This window comes from Stegostoma tigrinum, chromosome 8 (assembly GCF_030684315.1).
Source record: "Stegostoma tigrinum isolate sSteTig4 chromosome 8, sSteTig4.hap1, whole genome shotgun sequence".
Classification (NCBI taxonomy): domain Eukaryota; kingdom Metazoa; phylum Chordata; class Chondrichthyes; order Orectolobiformes; family Stegostomatidae; genus Stegostoma; species Stegostoma tigrinum.
The window spans coordinates 45842721-45863577 of NC_081361.1; the positions used below are offsets into that span (position 1 = coordinate 45842721).

The window sequence follows — 20857 nt, forward strand, 5'->3', positions numbered from 1 at the left end:
GTGAGTTTAAAGTCCTGTTCCCAATAAGAGCAGCACAAAGCTGTTCATGTTTCTACATAAATACTGCAATGCACACGTTTTTTTATATTGTTGTTAAATTATAAGCTCTGAACATTTGTTAGGAATAAAAGCTTCCACAAGTACAATGTGGAAGATTTAAAAATGAGTACAGGTTTAGGGGAAGTTTTAATTTTTCCTTTTGTTCTTGGAATGTGGATGGCAGCAAGAGGACCAAACCAGCGGTCATCCATGTCGATCTGACAATTGTGTATTTTGCTATGTTTTCACTACTGTCAGCCAGTCTCTGTAAGTTCCCATTTCTAAAAGAAATTACTGGTCCAGTTTGTCGTCTCGAACAACACCACAACTTTTGCAGTAGTTTTGTGTACAAGCCAATGAGTCACAGTTTGCCAATGTGCGAATTGAGCAGTGTAAGGATCTGATACTATAACTGCTATATTGTTGTGCCCTTATTTAGTCTGTGGCACACCTACTTTGACAGTGAAATGATGAGAAATAAAAGGGGAATCAAAACATTGGAGAAAGGAGATAACAGGACTCAGTAACTGGTATACCATTAGATTAAGTATTGAACGGGAAAAAAAACTCATCTTGTAAGAATCGTAGCTCTCAATAACTGTGAGGGACTTCAGTCTTCATATAAGTTTGGCAAATCGCCTTGAGAAAGGTCGTCTAAAGGATAAGTTCTGAGAAAGCCTTCAATGCAGTTTCTTGGAACAGTTGCCTAGAAATTCCAGTGACCAGGTAGTTGACGCAAAAGCATAGATTGGAGTTGCACGTTGGGTATGCAGACATTCAAACCTCGCTGACCTCGGGAATTGCCCAGGAAATTTAAATGCCAATTGACAATTATCTTGTGACTGGAACAGTCTATAAAACCCCAGTAAAGTCAGGGATTTTGAAAGATTCTGATTTTCTTAAGCCTGTAACCTTTTCCTAGATAATTACTAAGTTTAAAAAGCATAGTTTGCTTTCTGGGTAACGATTAAACTGAAATCCTGATTATCCACTGAACTAGCCATCTGTGTCAGAAGTCAGACAACATTAGGTTATGGTCCAACAGGTTTATTTGAAATCACAGGCTTTCAGGTGTTGCCCCTTGTCAGATGAAGTGGGAGGAACAATGCTCTGAAAGCTTATGATTTCAAATAAATCTATTGGACTATAACCTGGTGTTGTCTGACCTCTAACAAGGTTTTTAAAATCTTGTTTTGTGTTGTCACATCTCATCGTGTAACAGATTGAAAATCAATCTCCATTATTTGAATCACCATAGAAGTTATTTTCTCTAAGTATCCAAGTCCCCAATTTACATATCTGATCGACCTAAGCCAACAGAAAACATGGGCTAGGATTCAGCATATGACAAGAACCGTTATTTATTACAAATAAATAGGCTCCAAGTATGGGTAAACAGCTATCAACTGTTGACTTGCAACGACTAATTACAGCTCTAACCACCAAATCTCTTTTTGCACACAGACACAGGAAAAAAATTGATATAGGTGGAGGGGAAAAGAATTGGGAGCAGTTCAATGACACTAGTTCATGAGGTTCTCCTGAGATGAATTCTTTTGCTTGCCAGGATTTTCTGTTTGTCAGTCTCTTTTCTCTGGGGTCTTTCTGCTTCAAGGGAGGTGCAGGTGACTGATAAGTTAAATGCACGCCTCTGCTATGAGCTAAGGCCAGAATTTACAGCTGCTGGTGAGGGAAAATAAACTTCAGAATTTTAGGTATTTTACTGGAGAAAACATAGAGAAGCATGGATCTTACAGCCACTGTTGGGATTGCAGGCTTATTTAAAAGATTTATTATTTTCTCAAACAGTTATTAGTCATTATATTTTGCTGATGTAAGATTTTTATTCATATTATTTTATTAACATTAAAAAAGACACAAAATCGTGACTTTTTTCTGAACAGACTTTTCTTTAAACAATCTTTTTAAGGGTCTTGCAGTGTGCGGCTGAATTTTTAAAATCTAAACTTAAGTTAAAAGTCTGTTTGAAAGGGTTTTCTTTACACTAAAGATTTTTTGAAAAACCAAAGTGTTTTTTTCAATAAGGAGTTGTGTTTTCGTTTCGGGGAGTCCTACACGTGGTCAGCTTTGGAGAAATTTTTTTCCTTTGAGAAATTTATTGAAGAGTCTTTTTTTTAATTCAGTTAATCAGCTAAATGGCTGATTTTAAGTTTTATATGTTAGAAATATGTTTTTAATTTTTTTCCTTTTTTAACATTATTTTCTATAGGTAATGAAAGGTACCTTTTTATATATAAGGTGTTATTGAAACTTTATTTTAGGCTTAATATTGTTAAGAGCATATGAGGTATACAGCGAGATAGTTAGTAGATTTAGAAAAGTTATTACATAGGATCAGTCGCAAGATGGGTGACTGTTGGGAAAGATAAGAAAGTAGTTTAAAGTCTCTAGCTATTCCTGTATCAAATAGATACTCAGTTTTTGAAATTGTAGAATAGGTATTGTCTCTGGGGGAAAATAGACAGGTCAGTCAGTTATTGGACACTTGGAAAGATTCTTATGTTAGGCAGTGTTCGACAAGATTTAGTAGCATTATTGTCATAGGGCACTGTCCTGTCAGGGGCACAGACAGGAGATTCTGTGGCTGTGAGCATAAATTTACAGTGGTTTGTTGTTTTCTTGGCGCTAGGATTAATGAGTTCTCTAAACATTTTAAACATATACTTAAGGGTGAGATTGAGAAGCCAGAAATTGTTGTACACGTTGGTGGGAATGACAGTTCACTGAAAATACTAAAGCAATGCAGATTGAGTTTAAAGGTTGGGTAGAAGACTAAAAAGTAGAACCTTAAAAGTCGTAATTTCTGGTTTACTCCCAATGCCAAACTCAAACAAGTGAAGGAAGACACTTACCCCATTTCTAAACCCCAACCCCTGGCAATAAAGACCAAATTCCATTTGCCGCCTCAATTACTTACAGGATCTTGAATACTGGATTGTTGTGTGTCATGAGCTGTACTACATTGCAACATGCCCTCTCTTCTATTTTTATATTGTCAGCAAATTTGTATCTGTTACACTATATCCCCCCTCTAAATCAATCATAGTAACTAATTGATGCTCTAGGATTGGTCCTTGAAACACACTATTACATCCTCCTAAGTGAGCAGACAATAAAAATGACACATTGAGAATAATGTGGAAAATATAAGGTTATTTCACTTTTTTGGGTAATTAGAAAAATAGACTATTTGTAAGTGTAAAAAGACTGCAGAATGATATGGCACAAAGGAAACTAGGATCCTTGTGCGTGTTCGTTTTGTGATTTATGTAGAGAGACAGCAAGCAGTTCGGAAGGCAAAAGGGTATGTAGGTCTTTGTTGCAAAAAATATGAAAGTAAGAAAGATTTGCCGCAATTGCACAAGTTTTGCTGAATCTGCACCTGGAACGTTTTGCTCAGTGCTGGTCTCCTTTCCTAAGGAAGAATGTACTTGCTTTGAAAATATTACAGCAAAAGTTAAATAATTTGATTCCTGCGGGGTAGGGGCTGGGGGTGCGGGAGGGGTCTGTGCGCGCGCGTGTAGGGGTGGGTGGGTGCGTGTGTGTGCACACGCGTTGTCCTCTGTTGAGAGGTTGAAAAGATTTTGGCATGCACTTGCTAGCGCTTGAGACTGCAAATGGAATATAATGAAAGCTTTTAGTATCCTGAGGGATGGATTGACAGGTAGAAAGTGAGGTTGTTTCCCCTGGTTGAAGAGTCCAGGGTACATTCATGCAACTATGTTTTACAAGAAGGGATTAATCATTCTATAATTGAGACAGAAAATGTCTTCACTTGGAAAGTTCTGAATTTTTGGAATTTGATGCCCCAGGGAGCTACAGGGGCTCACTTGTTGAGTATGTTCAGAGTCTAGCTACCTCTAAAGGTTGAGATGAATGAATTATTGGACTCCGAGAGAACTGAGGAATAAAGCATGAGGTGTGAAAGTGAAATGGAGGCCTCTCACATCAGCTATTAGTGATAAGCATGGTAGGTTTAAGATGCCACAGGCCATATTCTTCCTCCTGGTACTTGTGTAGAACCTTTTAAACTGGGTGGCAAAAACATCCAACATTGGTATGGTGCTACTTAATGTTGTGACGATTTCTATCCTTATTCCATTCATAAAATTTTTCCATGGTCGATCTTAAACACACACTTGCCAGTCTGGACCGCAGTCGAATGTGCAGCACTTGGAATTCCAATATTGTATCGTTAAAGTTTTTGTTCCTTTTTTCCTTCAGCATTTGGCCCTGGATTGTATCGTTGCTGAACAGCTTTCATCCACAGGAAAACGATCTTTCTGGATTTAATGGTACGGTTGTTTGCTTAATTAATCAACAATTATTTCTAAACATAAAGGGGACAAAAGGTATACTGCAGAGAGCATGAGGAACTTTCATTGAAGGACAAGGTATTTTTAATTTAGTATGTCTTTCACCGTTTTTTTAAATTGAGAAGTCATAAATGCGAAAGCCGGTGTCTAATGCATTATGGTGATTCGTGGTTGGGGTGAGCACACCTTGAGGAACCCTTGTGACAATATTGTTCTTCATTCTTGCAAACATAAGTGGCGTCATTTTCTTTTAAAGTACTCTCCTTTATTTCACTGTAGGCTATCTTTTCTTTGACAAGATTTTGAGGAAGATGACTGCTAGGCAATGTTGCTCATGATCTCACTGGCCACAGTCACCTTTTGAACTGCTCATTAGGTTTCTTTCCAGATCTGCATATCATTGCCTCTACAACTTCATGACTCTGGATCTACTTTTTAAAATAATTAATGCTGTAGTATTGTGGAGGGAAATTACCCTCTTGCCAAAATGTCCGGAGAAGTTCTGGAGAAATAAAGATCCCAGATGAAATAACTCTTGGAGTGAATTTGCTAATGTTTCTCTTCGATTGGATACAAATTAAAGGGAAGTTTATCCCTAAAGCATGCATGAGCAGTTTGTGGTATTCTAAGTATGTGAAAGTTCCAGAACTGACCAATCCAAATGGAATAGCCTTTCCCACGATCTGTTGTAGATACTTGTATAGTTGATTTTTGGCAGCATTATTTCGTGCATTTCTGAGAACTACAGTACAGGAGGAGATAAAGTAGGATTTTGGCATTGTTATCCGTCCTGTCTCTAAAAATTCAGTGAATGAAATTGTAAATAAACCAATTTTTATGAAATTCGCAATGTTTTCAGTTGATTTTTAAAGCTAGAATGAACAAAATAATTATTTATGTGCCCAGAACAAAAATTGGATGTTCACTTTGTGTAAATGTTTGCTTAATGCTAACTATTTCTCCTTTTCAGCTACTCCTCTTCCTGAAGAATTTGAACTACAAGGGTTCCTTGCACTCAGACCTTCTCTCAGGTAAAAGCAAATCAATTATTTTTAAAGAAAGGGTGAAGTAACATGTGTTTAATTGGCATTGATTCTTTTAAGAGAAGCCTACTTTGTTGTGACTAGCTTCATAAGAATGTACAGGAAAGGATAAGAACTAAGCCTTTGGTCTATCAAGGCTGTCCCCTCTGGTAAGCCAATTCAGGCAGTCTAAATCAATAGCATTTTCAAACCGTAAATGTAATTCCTCTGATTCTGAGCTAACTCGAATCATTCATTTTTTACAGTACATAGAGGTCATTCTACCCATTGCACCAGTGTTGGCTTTCTCAAAGTGATCAGAATTCAATTTCTTATTTTTCCTCCATAACATTTTAAGTTTATCAAGCATTTATCCACTTTTCCTTTTAATAGCTATACCAATAAAGACAGAAGATTCTAGAAATGCTCAACAATCTTGGCAGGATCTGAGAGGGGGGAAACTAAGTTAATGCTTCAGGCCAGTTGAAAGAGTTTCTGATGAAAGGTTACATATTTGAAATGTTAACTCTCTGTTTCTAATCAAATCTGGCAGAATTGTTGAGTATTTCCAAGATTTTCTGTTATTTCAGCTTTCCAGCATCCATCATATTTTGCCTCTGTAAAGATTCTGCTCCCAGTGCATTTTCTGATAAATTGCAAAAAAAAGTTAGGTTTGTAAAAGAAGTTATTCTGATCTCTACATCTTGGATGCATTGACCATATCTCAGTGCACCTAGGAAATATGGATTCCCCTTAATATAAAGGTTAATTCATTATTGAAAATTTTAAAGAAATTAATAAGACAGATGTCAGTGATAAAGTTGTCAGCTTTGTGATCTACATATACTGTTTGAGCTATGTTTTATTAAGCAGTTTTAAGTTCAGGTTGTTTGAAACCGTAAATGCAGGAAACTAAATTAAATAGTGTAAGAATCTTGCGCTCTTCATTCAGTTCAGTAAATGAATACCGCAGAAAATATTCTACAACTGAGACATCATCTGATTTAACCACTCAGAATTCAGAAAAGACGTATTGACTTCATTTCTGACTGTATAACCTCTGTCTCAAGTGCCTACTTCTACCTTTGTCTGTACATTTGTCCACCTGCCATAGACAGCGTTTCCATGGCTGTTAGCCATTCTGCACCCTCAATAAACTTAAACTTAAACATTCCTAGCAACATGTTTAAATCCACTTATTACCTTCACCCATCCTGTCCTGAAGCTCCTCCAGTGATGCAGTCTCGCTTCACCAGCTCTCTGTTCCTCTAATTCTCTCAGCTTGTGCCACCTGTCTTTCCTACGTTTACACTGTTGATAGCTTGGTAATATATCATCTATCTAATTGATGCTTTAGATGCTTAAACATCACGGTCATAATTCTCTGCTTAAGCTTTGTACCTGTTTCTGTTTTAAGAACTTTTTAAAAACCAGTTCTGGCACATTTTTCGACACCTGACACTTCCATTTGTCCTCAGTTCTCTCAGACTTTTGTATCTTTCTACATAAAAGGCACTATGTAAATGCAAGTTGTTGTAATGACCTGTTGTCATAGGCTTTGAAACCATATAGCTGCTCTTTGTAATCATGAGTTGATTGAAACAATGCTTTAATAAAAGTCTTTAAATCTTATTGGTGAAACCATTTTCTTCAATCATTTCTAAACAAAAAGAACCAAAAGAACTGCAGATGTTGTAAAACAGGAACAAAAACAGAAGTTGCTGGAAAAGCTCAGCGGGTTTGGCAACATCTGTGAAGAAAAATTCCAAGTTAACGTTTTCTTTGTAGATGCTGCCAGACCTGCAGAGCTTTTCCAGAAACTTCTGTTTCTGTTTCTTCTAAACATGTTAGTAACGTTTGTAAAGACCCTACAGCAGCTTGTTTTGGATGAATGAACCTGCCATTCAAAATACTCCTATCTTAATAGTAACACCTGAGATTTGGAATTTTAGCAGATTTGGTTATCAACCTTGACAAGTAGGCAAGTAAAAGGAAGCATCTTTATATTAATTATTTTGGAGTCTACCCAGATATGTTAAAATTTTCATCTCTCCACAGAATTAGTCTGTGGAAAACAATAGTCAAGCCACGAAAGGCTTCACTTCGATGTTGGTGTCTTTTACTAACAGATTAAAAGTAACTCGATGGCCTGAACAGAAGAGAACACTACAGCACTATTTTCATCCAACTGTTTTTGTTGACCTCACTAAGCCAGCTATTTTCACTCCCATAGTTACTAAATTACTGGGGGGAAAAAAATCTATAGGTGAGCAATTTTGAAACTAGTTCATACACTATACTATACAGAATGAAGCAGGGTGTTTGTTTTCCTTGTTGAGTTTTGTATTAGTTTAAGCAGTGAAGCTAAGGTTTAAATAAAAAGAACAACACATTTTCAAATACAAGAGATGTACAAGAAAATAACGTGAGGTTGAGATAATTTTACATGATTATTAATTCCAGAACAACACTTTTGATAATTTACCATTAAGTGAAGGTACGAAAAAGCAAAGCTAGGTTTATAAATTTACGTACACAATACTAGAAATGCTAAGAGGTAAGTTGCCATCTGATTAACCTTTCTGATAGCACACTCAACTTGTCTCTGTGTACAAAAAAAGTTGTGATTTTTGACAACTTCAAGGGAATCTTGTTTGACAGACTATTGAATTCAAAGGAATAAGTAACTTGAGTTTACTGACCATATTTGGATCGTGGATAGCTTGAATTAGTTTATTTGCTCTTATTTTCTATCCCTGATACGCTAATGAAAATTTGTTTCTCAGTCTCGAATATTGATGGACCCATTGATCAGTTTTTTTTTGAAGAACAGAATTCCACATTTCTACTGCCATTTAGTGCAGTAAGGTGCTTCCTGATTTCACTCTGGTGTAGCCTTGCTCTAGTTGCCCATTCATTTGATCTGTTTGTTCTTTCTCACCTGGTGCTCCCATCTTCACCATTTTACTGTTTATGCTAACTTGGTGCCATTTGCAACCTGTATATAGATCTCTCATCCTCAGGCAAGTTATTGATGTATATGCTACTGAGAAACACCACTGATCAAAAATGTATTCCTGTGTCTACTGGTTCTCTGACCTCCACTAATTCTCATTTTTTTTTCCTCCGAACATCTTCGTTTGCATGATGAATTGGATTTTATGAAATGCCTTCTCCCTGTCTCCTGTCTTAAACAATGGATTAACATTTAGAATTTTTAAGACTGAATCTAGACACTCGAGGATTGTTCCGAAGCAAATCTTGACTCTGAAAACCTATGGAAAATTATTACAAATATATTTCAAATATCCGGGGTTGAAGCCTATCCATTATCTAGAGATTTGGCAATCTCTAGTTACATTAATTTCTCCATTAAAATTTAAGCTTATTAAAAGTACTAAATTCCTCCTCCTCTTACTTTGCACTACCTTGTATCTCGATTATTTCGTCTACCTCAACTATGAAGACAGATCTGCAATTTCCTTATTGTCCATTATACCTCACCAACATTTTCTTATGCACCCCAACTGCTCTTTCTCAATATGCCTATAAAAACTTTCCTGTTAGCTTTTAAGTCTCAAGTTTAAATTAATTCTTCAGTTCTTTTAATTAGTTATCCCAATTTGTTGGATTTCACTTTTATATTTGGCTGAACTTTTGCTTCCAGCTTGTTAACCATGATTGCTTGAATAAATAAGTGATACTTTTGCCGATGAGACCTTAATGGATTGTATTGCACTACTTTGTTGAGCATCATCCACTGGTTGTAGGTTTACCTGTTAACCGCTGAGACCAACTTAGGTATCTTTATTTCTTTTTGTTTTGTGATTTACTTTAGTTTTAAGCCTTCGTTTGTGGCTTGTGTTTGTTTTTCAAATCCTACTATCAAATTCAATCATCATGTGGTCGCTATTTGTAAGACATTCACTCACAATTAGATTATTAACTAATTCTGCCTCATTATGCATAACTAAATCTGGTTTGCCTTACTCAGTTGTTGGTTTGAAAACACATTGGTGTCATAACTTGAGCTATTTTGCTTTTCCTAGTCTAGGGAAAAATTAAAACCTCTCATCATAATAATGTCATTTGCTTCTCTGATGTTGTACTGTTCCCCTACTCCATCTCCAGTGTCTAACACTAGGTGTGAATCCACAACTCTCAAGTCTTGGATCCTTTATTGTTTATTCTTCTGTTCTCCCATCTGCCTTCCACTGCTAATCATGAATGTTGATATTTCTTTCCGCTGTTGTGATTTTGGTTTTAATCAATATTGCTATTGCTCCACTTCCTCCAATTTTCTCACCTTTTGAGAAGATACCATTGCCGGCAATATTTGTTTTCTGTGTATGATGAACCTACTCCCATGTCTCTAATGTAGGGTTGCCCCAACTTTTCGTGTAAGGGATCACATTTCGGTATTTTCTCTCTCAACTATAAAATGGGTAATTAGTTAAGATAATGATTAAAACGTGCCAAGTTATAGAGCTAACTAATAAAACCCTTTTTTCCTCAAGAAATAAAGCTTGAGAGAGAGAATTGGGCTGGGTCCCATGTTCTGATCACCAGGTGAGAAGTTCAAGGAAGGAAGCTAAGGAATTGAATTAAGTGAACACTGGCCTAGCTTTAGCCTCTGCCTGCTTACATTCTGAATTGGCTGCAGAATTCATGCAAGAGTGTAGAGCAGGCCTTTCTACCTGAATTCCCCGCTTCAGTCTGGTTTTTATGGGAGGAGAAGGAGGGTATGTATATATCTGGCTCACTCCCAGACTCCGGGTTAAACCTTATTCTGCCATGAGAAACACACTTCCCATGACTGTCTTACGAGCACTCGCATACAACCCTTACTCATGCTCCTGTTCTTTCAGTCTCCCCTCTGTCTCTATCTTTTGCTTGCTTGCCTGCTCCTTCAACTTGCCTCCCATTATTTCAGCTTACTTGCCTGTTACCTGTCAGATTGCACGTGCGATCTCGATTTGAGCATCTAACTTTATTTCTCTTATCACACTCTGTATTTGTGTCCGGAGCTTTTATTTGAGTTACTTCCTATGTTACCTGTGCTGTATTCCATATGTTTTGATGTGCAGTATATTCTGATCTGTTTATTCTTCTGACAATTAGGGTTAAATTGTAATCTAGAGATGACCATTCTAAAGGTCTTGCTATTCAGTTCAGTGCCAAGCTGTTATGCCAGATTCACTTTTTGCAGAGCCTCCTCTTTGTTCTAATGTATTTGATTTCCACATGGGCTCTAAAAACTTATTCACCTCCCTCCCTTTCTATGGTTTTGAACAGCCAAATTCAGACGTCTCCTGAGCTCTGTTATAACTGCGCAGGGTTTCACGGTATTGCTGCTCTTCTCTCCTATAAATTCGCAATATTTATATGTTGCCACAACATCAAAGTACTGGGAATGCTGGAATTCTGAAATAAAAGCAGAAACAAAAAAAAGTATTCATCAGATCTGAGGTGCAAAGGAGAAAACATTAATTTGTTTTTGGTCAATGAGCCTTCTCTCTCCATAGATGCTACCAGACCCACTGAGTATTCTGTTCTTTAGTTTTGTTTCTCCCACCCTTGTCTCTTTTGGGTTTAAGAGTAGTCCTTTATTGACTTATCTTGGTTGGCATTCAGCTGTCATCTTTGCAATGTCATTTATCATCCTACAGGTAAGTTGCATCATACATATTAGGCAGGACCAGGTTACTCTTCCATTTGTCTTATACTCAGTTAAGCATGTCTCTCTCTATTTACTTGTACTTAATCCTTTTGGGCTTCTTAACTCAGCTGTATTTTTCTGACCTCAGAGGATGATTGGCAAAGAGTTCTTTAAAATGCACTGTTTAAGAAAAAAATGGGGGAGAGAAGTAGAAACTTCAAGGTAATTGACACACAACTTAATATTTTAAATTCCTTCTGAGATTATTGCCAAAATTCCCCATTCACTGTGGTTATTTCATTGCTTGTATTCTGGAAAGCTTTTTTAAAACTTCTCTGTTAAATGTTCTGTGTCACGAGTTGGTTCAAGATTTTCTAAATGTTAATATATTTTGTTCTTGTAAAGAAATCTGGATTTCTCAAGTGGGCACCAAGGAATAGTGGCAGACAAGGAAGGGCAGCAACTAAGGACACGGCATCAGCGATTGCTTGCTTTGGGAAAGTGGATAGCAGAAAATCATTCCAGGTATACTTCAAGTGAATCGAAGGTTTCAGTTTCACCGTATACACAGTACTGCAATTAGCTACAGCCACTGTTGGCCAGTGAAAGATGATTTGAGTCAACCGTATTTTAACTTCATTTTGCTTCAAAATTACTCAAAATAAATTGGTGACTGCTGCTGATGCCTCAGCAAGTTTGTCCAATCCTCCCTGAACCTTAGATCAACGAAGTTCTTAGCATTGTTAACTGATCTCACGGAGATCTCTCCAGTTGCCTCTGGTTTGCTGAATGTGATCACTGTCTGGTTACTCCTGCAGAAATTGCATGTCTATGGACAGTGCCAAAGGTAGTCAGGAGTCTCAGAAGACCTGTATTCTGTCAAGGGTCAAGGTAGTCCCACATATTAAGGTTGATGGAGTTGTACGCCTGCAGGAGGATAGGAGAAAATGGTTAGAAAGTCTCACTAGCCATGCCAAATATTTAAAGCTTGTGTGCACTAGTTACAGCTTCAGATTTGTGATGGTGAGATATTTTTGGGCATGACAAATTAAAATTAGATGCTTTAACTTTTTGGTTAATGCTTTGCAACTGGGGAGCAGATTTTTATTTTCCTTATCGTTGTTGTAATAAATCACCTGAAGTCGGACTGCTCCATACAGGTTTGGAATTGAGAACCTAATTAATTTGTTTAAATTTTGCATTCAGTACAATATTGCCTGTCATTAATATATTCTGTCATTAATATATTTAGTTGTGGGGTGATAGTGAAGTTGTTGTAAGATCATGGGACTAGTAATCCCAAAGTCCAGGCTAATGTTTTGGAACTTCAGATCCCTTGATAGCAACAGGTGTTTAAAATTTGTTAATTAAATTTGGAATTGAAAGCTAGTCTTAGTATTATCGAGGACCAGAAAAATAGTGAAACTGTTGTTAAGGTCTCTGTCCTTGGGGAAGGAAATGTACTGTCCTTATGCTGTTTGGTATACACTTAATTTGAGACCAGAGTTAATATGAATGACTCCTAACTGTCCTCTGAAATTATCTGGAAAGCCACGCACCTACGGGGAAGTTAAAGATCGGCAAGAATTCCATGTTTCATGAAAAGTAGGAAATATATTACCATATGAGTTTTTTCTCTCAGGTTTACTATCTTTCAAACGAGTAAAATCATTGCCCTTCTTGATCATTGAAGCCAGACTTTTCAGGTGAAGCCAGTATTGGAATAAGTTGGCAGAAAATCTACATCTAACCTTCAGTAAAGAAGCCCAATGTAGGATGCACACTGATAGAAGAAGCTAAGCTTGATTTTTTTTTCCCAGAAGAAAAGTCTAAGCCCGAAACGTCAGCTTTCCTGCTCCTGTTACTGCTTGGCCTGCTGTGTTCATCCAGCTCTACACCTTGTTATACCACTAATGCTTTACAGTTTTAACAAGCTGGTTAAATCTCATTGCCCTTTGACATTGAGGCATTCTTGCTTTTACTTAAAGGGGTTTATTTGTGCTGTTGGAATTAAAAATATCTCAGCACTACAGATTGAATAAGTCTTTCAGTAAATCCCAAAAGTTTAGTAGGGAATTTTACAGACTACATAAAATAAAAACAAACTTGCTAAACAAAAGAATGGAGGTAGACCATTCAGCCCTCGGGCATGTTTGTCCATTCAGTTAGTAAATGGCTAACCTCTTCTCGATTGTCTAGAAATTTTGGTTCTGTAAAACTTAAACATTGTTGTCTCAAAAACCTCTGTCAACCTTTTTAAACTTCATGTTGACCCATCTTCAATGGAAGAAGGTTCCAGATTTTTACCACGTTTCTTGTGAAACAGTGCTCCCTGATATCCCACCTGATTGGTCTAGCTGCAATTATAATATTGGTTCAACAATGGCTACACAGGTGTTCCTGCAGCACAGATGGAAGTTGCACACAGATTTTTTTTTTTGAAACTCCATGTGACAGACTCCAAGAGACCTGCCTGGGAAATTGAAGATTCTACCAGGCAATTCCACTATACCTGGAACCCTCCAAAACTATCTGTTTAAATCAAAATTTGGACGGTTCAGTGGCTGTTCAGAAAATAGTCATTCGGGAAAAGTTAGACTATTAAAACCTAATGTAATTCCTGAGTAACTATAAAACTGATACTCCGACATTTACCCCACATGCGCCCCTAAATTACACCACTTCCAGACCCCTTACATCTCTCAGCCCTTGAACTGCTCTACCACCTATCCACCCCTAATGTCCTAATAGCCATTTTGTATTTGATAGCCATAGAGCTGTACAGCATGGAAACAGATATCCTAAATTAATCTAGTCCCCTTTGCCAACTTTGGCCCATATCCCTCTAAACCCTTCCTATTCACATACCCATCCAGATGTTTTTAAATGTTGTAATTGTATCAGCTCCTCCACTTCCTCTGGCAGCTCGTTCCACACACGCACCATCCTCTGTGGAAAAAGTTCCCCCTTAGGTCCCTCTTGAATCTTCTCCCTCTGACCTTAAACCCATGCCCTCTAGTTTTGGACTCCCACTACCCTGGGGTGAAAAAAACCTTGGCTATTCACCCTATCCATACTCCTTATGATTTTATAATCTCAGTAAGGTAACCCCTCAGCCTCTGATACTCCAGAGAAAATAGCTCCAGGCTATTCACCCTCCTCCCTTTAGCTCAAAACTGTGGCAACATCCTTGTGAATCTTTTCTGAATCCTTTCAAGTTTCACAATCCTTCCTGCAACAGAGAGACCAGAAGTGAACACAGTATTCCAAAAGTGGCCAACCAATGTCCTGTACGGCTGCGACATGACCTCTTAGCTCTTATACTTAATGCACTGACCAATAAAGGCAAGCATACACTGTTCTGTCTACCTGGGATTCCACTTACAAGGAACAATGGACCTGCACACCAAGGTCTCTTTCTTCAGTGCAGCTGGTCAGTGGCCACCGGTCTGAAAAGTAAACTAACCTCCACCATCGTCATCTGTCTTCTACTTTCGAGCCAGTTCTGTATTCGGATGGCTAATTCTCCCCGTATTCCACATGATCTAACCTTATTGACCAATCTACCACGGGGAGCCTTGTTGAACAGCTTACTGCAATCTGTGTAGATCACATCCACCACTTTGTCGTCTTCAATCCTCTTCATCACTTCAGAAAATCTAAATCAAGTTGGTGAGACATGATTTTCCCCACACGAAACCATGTTATCTACCCCTAATCTCTGATCCTGTTTCCAATGGACCCAACATCCCTGCTGTTATGTCCTCCTTCCCACTCCACCTCTCAAGGTACACTCACTCACTTGGCCCTTCTGCCACCATACCACCCTTGTCCTTCACCCTCTCATTTAGCTTACCTACTTACCCCTTCACAGGAGCTGTTAATGTGGCTGTCTGAGAAAATGGACTTTTAAATCATAGTATGACAGCTGATTTCTGCGAGAAAGGGACATGTTTTGTGTCTCCTTCACTGAGGGTCCTGTCAAGCTTAAAGTACAGGTTTCCAATTCTGAAGGAGCCCTGATCAAAATCTTGTCAGAAATGTCAAGCTCTCTCTCTGTTTAACAAAGGAGCAGAATAGCGATCTCTATGATTGCCACTCAAAATCCTGTCTAGAATATCCATTTGTTTTGGACTGTCAGTCACAGGAAATAATTTATCTCTATTTGCCCTATCAAAGTATATCAAACACAACTAACTCACTCCTTATTCTTCTACACATTCTGTTGCGGGGGAGGGTGGTGTGGAGAAACTTATAAACAAATTATCTTAACAATGTAACCCTTTTGGCATTCCTAAAGCATGTTCTGTGCAAGTATTTGTTCACAATGTATATTACTTTCTCAGACTTATCCAGAGCAGAATTGAAGAAGGAAAGCTACTGTTTGTAACTGACATCCCAGAGCTGGTTAATGAGGATTCTTCTGAATTAAAGGATAGTCTGATTTTGTTGGAACCACCCTTTTCAGAACCTACCAGCATTGAGATTAGTCAGGGTCTAAAATCCGTCTTGTCATCAGGCAAGACTCAGAGTAACAGTTCAGAAAGTGGTGAAAAACTGGTTACCTTCAAGGAGAATATTAAACCACGAGAACAGAATCGGAATCACCATCCAAAAGAAGGCATGAAGGAAAGATGGGACTATAACAAAGGAAATGATATTGCAAACAAAATGGATGTAAAACGAGACAGCAATAAGAGAAAGACTGAACCAAAGAAAAACAACCAGGACAAAAATCTGGAACATGCCCGGAAACAGAATGTGGCAGTGCAGGTAGGGAGCTACTTGATTTTTGGAATCTGTTTACTTTGTGATGTAAGCTGAATCTTCAATTTGCAGTGATTGCTGTTAAATGTGCTTTGAAAATTTAAAAGCAGTACATGGGATGTGAGATGAAAACTAAAGCCAAATGGTCTTTAATGGATCTGAGCAATCATGCTTACCTCAGGTGTTTTGAAAGAGAAACATCTAAGTATACTAGAAAGAGAAATATGCATTTAGGCTGCTTAAATTACAAGGTAGCATCAAGTGCATGCATTGTTGTGTAGACAAAAATAGCTACTAGTTTGTGAGATTTGTGGATTGAAGGATGACTGGCCCAGATTATTGTGATTGGGATCTTTTAGGTTCACTTGAGCAGCTGGGACCTTAATTCCTTGATCAAGAGGAGGCATCTTGGGTTATGCAGGACTCCCTTAGTTCAACATGAACGTGTTAAACTAGATTATATGCTCAAGTTTTGCAGTAAAACTTCTGAGATACGTGTGCTAACATGCATGTTTCTTAAATTGCTCTTTAATTTTAATTACTTTTTAGACAAATGGATGCTAAGATATATTGGCGGTGTTGAAAGTTGATTTAAAGTATTGGTGCCTGGTCCTGGTCTCATTAAAATGCAGTAAATCATGAGACTGTTGTTTTGCTAATTAATATGGTTGTCTCCTCAACTTTTATTACAATTTACTTACATGATTTTTAAAAATGTATTAATGAAGTCTAATGATCTAGAACTTAATGCTGGAACTTAGAAGTGGCAGCAGGGAGACACCAGGGGAACATGTTCTGAACTAAGTTCTGGAGCAGAATTTAGTAATATTAGCACAGACCTACTCTTTTATTTACAAAGTCTGCTTCTAAGTATCCTCTGAAGTGTTATGGATTAGAAACACCATCATCCATTTTAGGAATATTTTAGACTTGCTTTCTAAAATATTGTGAACTCCCCATCTGTGTTGATACCCTAGTTATTTACCATGGGTGGACAAATCTCAACTTTTAAAAGGTTTCGTTAGAATTGTACTTTGTTCTCGATTTTCAGTTTTTATGCACTTCCAATGCACTCTTTTGCCCTTGCATTTTAAGAGTGGTGCATTGCTACAGTGTCTAGGAAGATACATTATGGTATGTAGACATAAAGAGGCAGAGGGAAGTCATCAGTAATCTGCTGACTCCATTTCATTTATCTTTGTTTATGCTATAAAAATAGATCTATAAATGGTATTTTTAATTTTTGTTTCTGCAGGTAGCATAAGTTGTACTGCAAATGTGATGTGAAAAGTTTATGAAAGATTTTTTGCAAACAATTCAAATCTCTGAATTTAAAATTTGACTACGTGCACTATTCTAGTTTCATCCTGAGGGGCAAAGATAACCATGTTAATTTTTCTCTCCTGCCAACTTAACTGTCTTCCTGAAACTTTTCCTTACCACATCCACCCATTAGGTGTGAGCAACTGAGTTCTACTTTCTATTTTAACCTGTTTACTACCCCTGACTTGTCAGGTTGCTAATATAATTTTGCATTTTGGATGACCCAGCTTTTACTCAGGTTAAATAATGGTAAAGACTCTGGACTGGTGCATAATCTAAGGCGTGCATCAAAATTTGCAGCAAGGTGTAAATTTAGTATATGTATGAAACTCAGATGAGTGTTTTTTTCAAGTACTGGATTTCTGAACATCCAGCATCTGAAATCTGCATCTTGCTTTCTGACCTGAAAGACCAGTTTTGATAAAAATTGAAATAGCCTTGCTTGTGAGTAGAATGCTGTTTCTGATCTTCAGGCAGCCTTGTGATTTTGGTAGGCTTTTAAGTGACCCATCAAGTCTTGCCCACTCAACAACTATCAGTTTCTTGCTAAGACTCTTTCTATTAAGAGCAGGACTGCCAGAGTGGTAATTGGAGAAGCACCAGATACCAGAAAGAGACAGTTGCTGTAGAAATCACCTGATTCTGTCACTACTACCCTGGTTACTCCAGTTGTTCCAACCACAAATTTAGGGGAGGGGTACAAATGTCTCCTGGATTGAGGTGGAACTCATCGAGCCAGTTATCACTCTGGATATGCAAGATTATCTGTTCCTGTACCTGGGGCCATTCTTTAGGTTTAAGAAGATTCCACACAGCTTTTTGAACTTAACGGATAGGAGTGATAGTTAAAGTTGAGAGAGAGATGATATGTTGGGGAATTTGATCTATCTCATTTGAACAATATGGAATCAAACTGGAACTTGGATGTGCTGGTTGTTGTCTACAGCATAGACCCACTGAATCAGTTAAGATTTGTTAGTTCAGCAGAGATCAGCAGTTGTATCTGGAATCTTCCTGACTTTGCGTAGGTTGCTAGATTGTGAGGATCACGACAAATACCTTTATGAATAAACCTGGTGTAGGTGGTGAGACAGTAATAAATAAGAAGAAAAACATCCATATGCAAAAATTCATTTGATTTGTTAAACCTAACAAAAATACTAATGCCTGCCTGATTTCTATTTCATTGAGTCAGATGTCTGATCTTGAGATGAGTCTGCTCTTGGATTATTTTTGTAACTTGGAAATTGGCTTCAGAATCCAAATTTGGAATAAAATATAAAAGAACTAAGAAGGTATTGTGAACAGAATTCATGTTAATGCTTTGACTTACTGGGACTGTCTCCCCTTGTAAATAGTGATCAGAGAGACCTTTTCAGATGGCAATTTCAGTTCAAACAGTGACACTTTACTCATTTCTCTTTTGAAGCTTCTCTGTGTATGGTGTGCATAATCCAGCCAGGTCATGTTATGTTGTTAGTGTAGACCTCATCCTGTACCAACTGTGTGGAGAACTAGTATGTTAACATCGATGGGCACTTTGGTGACTTGGAAAGTAGCAAATATAAAACTTCTATGCAAAAACATGGCAGATAAACCTAAAGTTTGGGACAATATTGAGGGTGTTCACTTTGGGAGGAAGAATAAGAATGTTACTTAAATGGAGAATAACTGCAAGATTCAGAAATACATCGGAATCTAGGGATCCAGTATATGAGTTATTGAATTTACTGGGTTGATAGTGTTTCGAGTCCGATATGACTCTTCAGAGCTGAAAGGTGCTAGAAAATTGTTTTTTTTTAATGCTGTTGACAGAGGGAACAGATGAGGATGCTCAGAGCAGTAGACTGTGTGCGCTGGTGGTAAAATAGAGATTGAGATGTAACATAGCAGCTTTCCACACATTGTACTACTTTTCTCACTCTCTGCCTTGAGTACCTTTTCTTTTGTGGTCCACCATGGTAGGATTGCCTTTGCATTCAGATTGGTTGCTCTTTTTTCAATCACTTCCAGAAATTGGATTCTTGCTATCTTTGCGTCATTTGGAGACTACCCAAGGTTTTATTCTTGATCCCTTTCCCCTTTTTATCCACATGCTGGCCTTAGCAATATCACCAACTGGCTGTTAATGTCATATAGTACACTTTCGTTACAGTTGTGGAGTTAAAAGTCTTCCAGGCAACGCTATCGGTATATCTACATCACAAGGATTGAGGTGGTTCATGAACTTAGCTTACCACCACCTTGTCAAGCCAATTAGATGGGCAATGCATGCTGGCCATGTCCACACACTTAGATCGACAAACAAATGGGGTGTGGCGGGGGTGTGGGGGCGGGGTGCGGCGGAGGTGGATGACAGTTTTTCTTAATAAGTATCAACTATGCGGTTCTAACACAATGTTCAAAGTGTTTGTGTTATTAAAATACTACCATAGCAGAATTACAGAATATGTATCTGATGTCATCAGAGGAATAAATAATCTTTACTAGCCTGATATGTTAGGAAGCCTCATTCACTACTCAACTGTTGAATGGCAAGCATTGATGTGTTTGTCAAGTGAAGAAGAGGTACTATGCTCTTTATTCCAATTATATGGAATAATTAACTGGGGCCACCATAGAACCCTGCTTCTTGGTGCTTTAGTGGGATCCTTGATTGTATAAGGATGTGATATGAATTGAACTTTTATTTGGTGTTATTACTTGTGCAGAGCAAAGTGTTACACTGTATATGAATTTGATGTTGGTGCCAGTAAAAGACCAGTTTTATTTATGGAACATTAAATTTAGGTTGACCAGTTTTGTCATTTGCCACTGTCTTGGGGTATATCTCTTGATTATTACTGGAGCACTTGAATTTATTTTCTGATATCCATGATGTTTATGCTCCATAAACATAACCATAACCTGGTTGGCCAGGAGATAGAAAGATCCTTTCTGGAACTGAAGAAAATGCCTTCAGGTGTTTTGAAGGTGTGCATGAATTGGAGTTCCAGACGAAGGTAGTACAGAAGACTGAATTGTGACATAATCTGTTGAATAGATGTGGTACTCCCTAAAAATTATAATTTGAGTCTGAATATGAGGGGGTGTACTTTGGATTATGGATTACAGTTTATGACTTGCATTCATCAGGTAAAAACTCAGACAGATTTGAGAAAAACCCCTGTATCGGAGGCGAGGAAAACACCAGTGACCCAGTCACAAAACCAAACCAGCAACTCTCAGTTCATCCCCATCCATCATCCAGGAGCATTTCCTCCTCTTCCTAGCCGGCCAGGTGAGTGGGTTTACATGTTTAAATTTGGCAATGTTAATGCAAAAGCTGCTTTTTCAGGCCTTGCAGTAGTTATCTATGCCTCTGTATTTTGTATCAGATCTTGTTGTTTTAAATTGATTCCAATGTTGATCATTTAAAAACTGATCTGAGGATGGATTTTTACAAGGTTAATGCACTGTGCTATTCAGTTAGCTGTCACCCAAAAAATGGCATGTAGTGTTCTGACCGACTTGATTTTCCTGAATTTGCTGCACTTACAAAGTATGAGCAAGCTCCCATTGTGGCTGTGGGAGCTCGGCAGGCGGATATTACATCTCACAAGCGTCCTCCAAATTTTACTTGGATAGATGTGTCTCTTTAAATGCATGTGGTAATTTGTGACAATAAAGTTATAAATAGCTCCTTTTTTTAGATTTTGCAGAAGTTGTTT

At 37.8% G+C, this 20857-nt stretch overlaps 1 protein-coding gene across 3 annotated transcripts in view; it reads left to right on the top strand.

The window, feature by feature from the left end:
- Positions 1 to 20857, top strand: part of smg7 (SMG7 nonsense mediated mRNA decay factor) — a 120336-nt gene that overhangs the window by 72019 nt on the left and 27460 nt on the right. For all 3 annotated transcript variants that reach the window (XM_048539249.2, XM_048539251.2, XM_048539250.2), the window contains exons 11-15: positions 4285 to 4355; positions 5347 to 5407; positions 11463 to 11582; positions 15404 to 15830; positions 20283 to 20427. In XM_048539249.2, coding sequence (XP_048395206.1) covers positions 4285 to 4355; positions 5347 to 5407; positions 11463 to 11582; positions 15404 to 15830; positions 20283 to 20427 — 824 coding nt within the window. The remainder of the gene's footprint in view (positions 1 to 4284; positions 4356 to 5346; positions 5408 to 11462; positions 11583 to 15403; positions 15831 to 20282; positions 20428 to 20857) is intronic.